This window comes from Bidens hawaiensis, unplaced genomic scaffold, assembly GCF_021521415.1.
Source record: "Bidens hawaiensis isolate Kalapana, Puna unplaced genomic scaffold, B.hawaiensis_p1.1 tig00044060_1, whole genome shotgun sequence".
Classification (NCBI taxonomy): Eukaryota; Viridiplantae; Streptophyta; class Magnoliopsida; order Asterales; family Asteraceae; genus Bidens; species Bidens hawaiensis.
Window position 1 is genome coordinate 4,954 of NW_027505873.1, and position 7,095 is coordinate 12,048.

The 7,095-nt window shown below is 34.9% G+C and overlaps 2 protein-coding genes across 2 annotated transcripts; both read right to left on the reverse strand.

The window, feature by feature from the left end:
- Nucleotides 1-299: 299 nt before the first annotated feature.
- LOC143615743 (uncharacterized) lies at nucleotides 300-1,191 on the reverse strand. Its single transcript, XM_077088794.1, has 2 exons — nucleotides 1,096-1,191; nucleotides 300-1,034 (listed from the first exon to the last, which is right to left on the reverse strand). The coding sequence occupies exons 1-2, from the start codon at nucleotides 1,189-1,191 to the stop codon at nucleotides 300-302; spliced, it is 831 nt and encodes a 276-aa protein (XP_076944909.1).
- A 2,829-nt stretch (nucleotides 1,192-4,020) lies between these two features.
- On the reverse strand, nucleotides 4,021-6,749 carry LOC143615741 (tetraspanin-18-like). The gene is made up of 6 exons (XM_077088792.1): nucleotides 6,519-6,749; nucleotides 5,117-5,216; nucleotides 4,932-5,012; nucleotides 4,746-4,850; nucleotides 4,455-4,667; nucleotides 4,021-4,322 (listed from the first exon to the last, which is right to left on the reverse strand). The coding sequence occupies exons 1-6, from the start codon at nucleotides 6,746-6,748 to the stop codon at nucleotides 4,308-4,310; spliced, it is 744 nt and encodes a 247-aa protein (XP_076944907.1). The 5' UTR covers nucleotide 6,749; the 3' UTR covers nucleotides 4,021-4,307.
- Between the last annotated feature and the right edge of the window lie 346 nt (nucleotides 6,750-7,095).

The window sequence follows — 7,095 nt, forward strand, 5'->3', positions numbered from 1 at the left end:
CAAGTCGCTGGCAATGGTAAAGGTACGACTCCTCGGTGGGAGAATTGAGTAACACTCTCCATTACGGAGGAAGACCTCCCAGTCTTCTTCAAGTGGAAAACTTTGCTTATGGTGCTTGGTAATATTTTGATATATGTGAAATCGACACAGTAACATTTGAGCGTCTGGGAATTGCCGTTGGCATGCATTAATCAAAGCATACTTCCTGTCTGTTAGTATGACACGTGGCTGCATACACTTGTCCAGCGTTCTTTTTAGTTGGCTTAAGACCCACGTGTAACTATCTTCTGTTTCGTCACTTATAAAGCGAAAGCTACACAAAAGGTTTTACGGGTAGAAGTTACACATACAATCTCAACAAATGGCAAACCGTACCTATTTGCCTTGTATGTTGCATCTATGAACAACACATGCGGGAATGCACGCCAAATCGGGAACGATAATTCATGAACGATGAATAGTCTCTCCAACTTGTGAGTGGATTCATTTACCTCATGCTCTTGAAGGTAACTAGCATTAGCCAAGAGTGTGAAAAGACCTTGCATCGGAGACTTGTTACCGTGGAGGGATACTCGTTGCCTTTGTTGTTCGTTGTATACGTTTTTTGCCGTAGACACACAACAAGGGTCCTGCTTTCTTATTATTGATATAATGTTTTGGGGATCCACGTTCTGGTTTGTCAAATCCTTAACCAATACTTTTTGCGCAGGGTTCAACCTCTTTGCAAATTCATGACCTTCCATATATAGAGCAGGCAGATGATTATGTGTACCACACACAACTTTTAGTTTCCAACCATCTTCCTCTTTGTGGTACTTTGCAATCAACTGAAATGGACAGTTGATTTTCTTGGTATCACCAACGTGTCTGACAGTTGCCTTCCCCTTGTATACACCACCACGATCACATCTAAGAAACACCTTGTTCTTGTCGACAGCAACATTTGTCTTAGACCTTTGGGTAATTATCACGTAACCATTGTTAAGTCCGGTGTTGTACACCCATTGCTTCAACTCATCGAAACACATAAACACCTAAAATAAGATTCATTTTTGTTAATAACAGGATAACGTAATACAAACATGAATAGAAAACCTGTACTTGTTCGGTTGTGAAAAAATGGACAGATTCCACAAAAGCGGTGGCGAAAGATTCATCGGATTCCACAAAATTTTCTTCAAAATTATGCATTTCATCAACGAAATTTATCAATGTGGTTGGAAAAATAAATTTAGGTTGGTAATATTTTTAACAACATTTGGAAGGGATGAAGGGGGGAAAGAAGTGAGTAAAATATACACACACTTCATTGTTAGATGTATATCGTTCAAAGAAGTAAGTGGGTAAAAAACCCTATGAGATCACACAATTTATATGGTTGAGAGATTCCTTTTATTCCTAATATTCGTCTTACAGTCTTACAATATGGTCAAAGAATCAATGAGGCCTAAATATATGTGAGATATTGATGGATTAAATACGTTTCACGCTTCTTGCAAAAGTAATTGTACAATTTTAAAGAATCTTCGTCATACGTTTCGTATTATTTCCTATACAGTTCGTATAGATTACTTCTCATGAGTTTTCAAACACCTACATGCATACGATTTGTATTCTTTCATATACAGTTCATATGTTTATGTTAGATTACATGCTTCGTATGAAATCTTATACGTCTCGTCTTCCATATAATACGAACTGTATACAAAAGCATATGACTCGTATAGTTTCTGAAGCATATGACTCGTATGGTTTTCCATATGACTCGTATGGCTTCCTTGATTTGACTAACTTAAGTTATTATTTTATACGTTGCGTATGCCAGCATACGTTGCGTATGAGGCCTATTATTAGATGGGGGAATGGTGTGTAAATAAGCTAAGTGGTGTATCTCTAGCAAACCCTTTAAAAATAAATAAACTGAAACATGTTTAACACTTAAAACTATTCCCACTTGTATCTTTTTGTTTGTATCATATGTTTGTTTCTTTCCAATATTATATAACAAATCCACCATGGTCTATAGAAAGATTTGATTGGTCTCAAGTGTAGAAGAATCATGGCAGAAAGTGCCAAATTGGAAGATAAAAAAACACTAGTTGGGACAAGGAGCAGTTGTTGAAAATAATAGGGGCACATGTGCAAGCATGGAAGGTGAACACAATATAATTTTATTGGATTCTAAAAAGTAAAGGGAATTTGTCATGTATGCTATGTGTTTTATGTTTTTTCATCATGAGCAGTAGCCAGCCAAAATGTGAAAAGGTAATGAAATGATCAAAAATTTAATTTAAAATCATCATGCGTTTTAGAAAATAGTTTCTTGTTATTATAGTATAAAAAGGTGATTGGATTGTTTCATAATCATGCTATGAAATATATACAAACTAAATTTTATTAATCCAAAACATAACTCGTCGAACGATAATGATTTAATACTGACAATTGACAATGTAAAAATGACACTTCGAATTTTCACGTTCGTTGTTAAGTGCAATCTTACTCGCATAATTATAATAGATTTACCTACATTTGATTTCCACTCAATTTTGCTCACATGAATGATTATGAACGAAATGAAGAATCGTACATTCAAGTTGAAATCATGTAAATTTATGATGAAATTGTGATTGAGATTGTTTTTCAGTAACGGACGTGAAAATTAGGAGTGTTACTAACTACACTAGTGTGAATTATAATTAGCCAATTGATTATAATTTAGAGTATTCAATTCAATCTGCCTTAGGAATATGTTGCGACTACTAAGTGTGATGGAAGTATTTTGACATAACAATCATATTTTTGGGTTGAGAAGTGGATAAATTTTATTATTGGTAATATCTTGATCACATAGGAGTAAGATGAAGCATTCAATGAGTCTATAAATGACAAGCCTCAATCGATATTTTACTTATCATCAATGAAAGAGGCAAAGGATTCAAAATGATGCTAACTACATAGCACCTTTCCTCACATGTGATCATGGTTGGTACAACAAACGTTTAACGACAGGGGTCATTGCCGATAAATCTCAACAAAACTTGTGTTTTGATTTTGTGACGAGAAAAAAACTTCCCAAACTCTCTCTTTTATACAGCAAATTGTTAAATAATCATGTTAGGATGCAAATAAGATTTTGAGTTACTTTAATCTTTAATAACTATAGAGTTTAATCTACTTGTCAGAACTACTTACAATGTCAGCATGAGATTCCACATATTGTTACTTCATTCATGATAAACAATTTCTCAAGAAAGCTTATGCCCAATGTTTGATTAAACGGCAAGGACAAAATTATTTATTTTGGTAGCCAGTTCTTTTTTTTTTCGAGAAAATGTCCTATCCTTCAATATCATGATTGGGTCAACCTGGTCAGATCACAAGTGAATAGAAAATCGAAAATGTACCATAATAGTTCCAACTAAAATACTTGCAATAATTCTAGCACTTATACTAGGAGAAGCCTTTTTAGTGCTAGCTGAATGTAAAGTGATGGTTTTTGTGCAACGTCGAAAGGGTCCTGACATAGTGGATCGTTTGGATTGTTACAACCTCTGGTAGATAATTTTAAATTGATTATAAAAGAACCTATTTCATCAAGTAGTGCAAATTTCTCCCCTTTTAGAACGACTCCAATGGCTGCATTTATGTTAAGTCCAGTCGCTTGGGCCGTTTCACCTTTTAAAACCCAACCCAGCCATTAGCATACAATCATTATTCACTAGCACCAAACCGAATTAACACGGTAACACGTCTAAAGGAATTAAAGCCAAGACTACATATGATCAAATAACTTATTCTATTACAATGAATGCGGATAATTGTTTTCACGAGTTAGTGTTGATGCCCTTTTGTTTATTTACCAAGTTCGTTTCATCTAATATGATTATCCATGTTTGAATAAACACATTTAAAGAAACAAGACTTTAACCGGGTTAGGCCTAACGGGCGCCCTCATCAAGACCAGGCCAGACCAAGACTGATTTTTGAACTGATACTTGGCCTGGAGTCTGCACTAGGACCATTCGACCCGTCACAGTCCACCACGTGGGTGCGGGCTCTGGCTTTGCTACAGATGTACATCTATGCTTTGTATATGGTACAATTTAAGACAGCAATGTACCATAAAAAAGTCCAATTTCTATACAAACCAAATCCACAAACAAGAAGTGAAAAACTGTACTTTCATCTATCGAAATAAAACGGATGAACAAAATCAAGCATTAATCATGCCCATAGATATATATATACACATGATCAATCTTTCACCCTAATATTTATGCTTAGACTTGTCTCTCTACTTGACATTATTGCAATCCATACTGCAATGCACAAAAATGGAAGTTACTTCATTGTCCACAATGATATTATTATTATATAGCTATAAACACCAAGACTCGTTCAACATAAAAGCAGCGTTAAACAGTGTATCTATTTGAGAGCCAAGAAATTACCTTTTCTCGCATACGCGAACTCCATGCGTCAGAATGGAAAGATTTACCATTAACATTAACCGACACGGATGTTTGGGCTACATTCGGGTTAAGCAAAGGCTCCCAAACTTTACCTCTTACAACACCGTATTCTTCAATGTCATCTTCTTCATCAAGTCTCATTTGCAAATTCACCATTGCTCTCAACACTACAGCAAGCAGCACACACACAGCCTGAAAAACAGAACAGTAAGATTTAATGGTAATAATTAAAAATCATTATGAAGAATACCAATGCATAAACATACTAACCTGAATTACAACAACTGTAATGCCAATACACTTGCAAAAATCAGCATCTGATTCAACAAATTTCCGAAATTTATCGATTTCTCCAGTCGGGTCCAATGGAAGATCCTAATAATTAATAAATCCATAATATTATTAATAATTTGTAATGACATATGCATAATTTGTACATGATATGACTTATCATACCGTTTCCCAGTGACGGTCAAATGCAATGAACATAACCAAAGCCACTTCCAGCAAGATAAACAAAGTTTTTAAAACAGTGTACTTCAGAATTCAAGATTCAAGGAAAAAAAACACTCATAAAAATTGTAATTTTATTAAGTTTATTTGTAGTAATCTATTACTACTGTTTCATTCATAAAGGATACAAAATAAAGGCAGCATCCATTAATGGCTTCAGCTGCAATATGTCCTGTGCATGAGATACAACACAGCATAACACCAAATGCCATAAATGCATATATAAACCTGTCATAAAAATTGCAAAAATGATCAAAACAAGTTACTCAAATATAAAACTGCATTTTCAAATGAACACAACACCCTAATAATTAAGCCTCTAAACAAACCGAACGGACACGAATGAGGGCATGTTAGTGTACGCTCGTTTAACATTAGCCGAACATGTACATGAACATATAAGCGAACATGTACTAAGAAAACGGACATGTTCGTGTTCATTCATGTTCATTCGTTTAGACATAAACGAGGACACCAATGAACAAAAAAAACTTAAAAGGAACATAAATGAACAAAAAAACTTAAAAGGAACATAAATGAACAAACGGAAACTAACATACTTAACCAAACCTAGTATATATTTATATAGGGTTAAGTTATCGACTTCATCATCATCATCATCATCATCATCATCGTACTCAGTATATCCCACCAATAGCAATGCTATGGTAGGGTCTGAGGAGGGTAAGATGTAGACAGCCTTACCTCTATCCCATAGGGATAGAGAGGCTGCTTCCGGTGAGACCCCCGGCTCGATAGTAGTTTTGCATCAAGCCTTGGACATAAGGCACATAGCACTCAATCATCAGGGACACCGGCTGATTGGTGCATGTGCCCTTGTCTTTCGGCTATCAACGCCACCACATGATGCCTGATTAACCTTCCGCCACTTTTAACGTTATTTTCACGAGATTAGTAAAATAACGTCAAAATTAGTGCACTTTTACTTTTGCCCACCCGAGGGTTCACACATATATACATTATATGTGCGCACCGCAAGCAGGGCGTTTAAGTTATCGACTTATCGTACAATAATCCTTATCGTAGAGAAACATACGCGAATCACGCTCAAGTCAAACACAAAACGCTCAAAAAACTAAAAACGCTCAGTGTTAAAATGCAATACGCTCAAACCCATATAAGTTTTTCATTAATACGCTCAAGAAATCCATAATACGCTCAAAAACAGTTTTCGTGAAGAAAAGTAAAAAAATGATTGATTAACGATCAAAATCTGGTTTTCTTTTCGGTGAACTGGTGATTAATTGGATATGTATTGACAATTTCAAGATCTTGTGATGTGATTTCATGGGTCAGTTTCATGAATGTATGTTAAGAATTATTGTATTATATCTGTTATCTATAACTACTTACATATTTATTAAAACATAAACTAACACAGAACAAAACACGAGTTCATGTTTGTTCGTTTATTAAATAAATGAGCATACACGAACTTCCGGCATAGCAGTTCACTACAAAGTCTTCATGAACATTCGGTTCGTTTACAGGCCTACTAATAATAGTTACCATGGGGAATGGCTGCCACTGATGACGTCATCAACGAATTTGAGACAAGTCAGTTGACCAGAAACCGAAGCATTGTTGAAAATCACTGAAATAAGATCAGGCAAGTGTTTGGTCCACTGATGGAGCATGAAAACAGAGCAGAGAATGATGGTGATTCCAACAAACAGTTGGAATAAACTGAGGAACTTCAGGATGAATGCGAGACATGATTGACAGAAGCTTCTTCTCATTCTCATTCTCATTCTCATTCTCATTCTTCTTAGTTTATTGAATATGAGAATTGACGTTGAATTTGGTATTGAATAAGCAGAGACGACTTTAACCCTAACTAACTACAGAGAATAAAGTGTTGTGTTTGTTGAACAAGTCATATCAATCATATTGTTTTGTTTGTTTGATGAATGATTTATAAAATAGATAGAATTGATAATTTTGAAATGTGGATTGCGATGATACGACGAGGAGATTAGGGTTACACGTTATTTTTATTTCTATTTATTATTAGTAGTATTAGTATTAGTATTAGTATTAGTATTAGTATTAGTATTACGATATTATTATTATTAGTATTAGTATT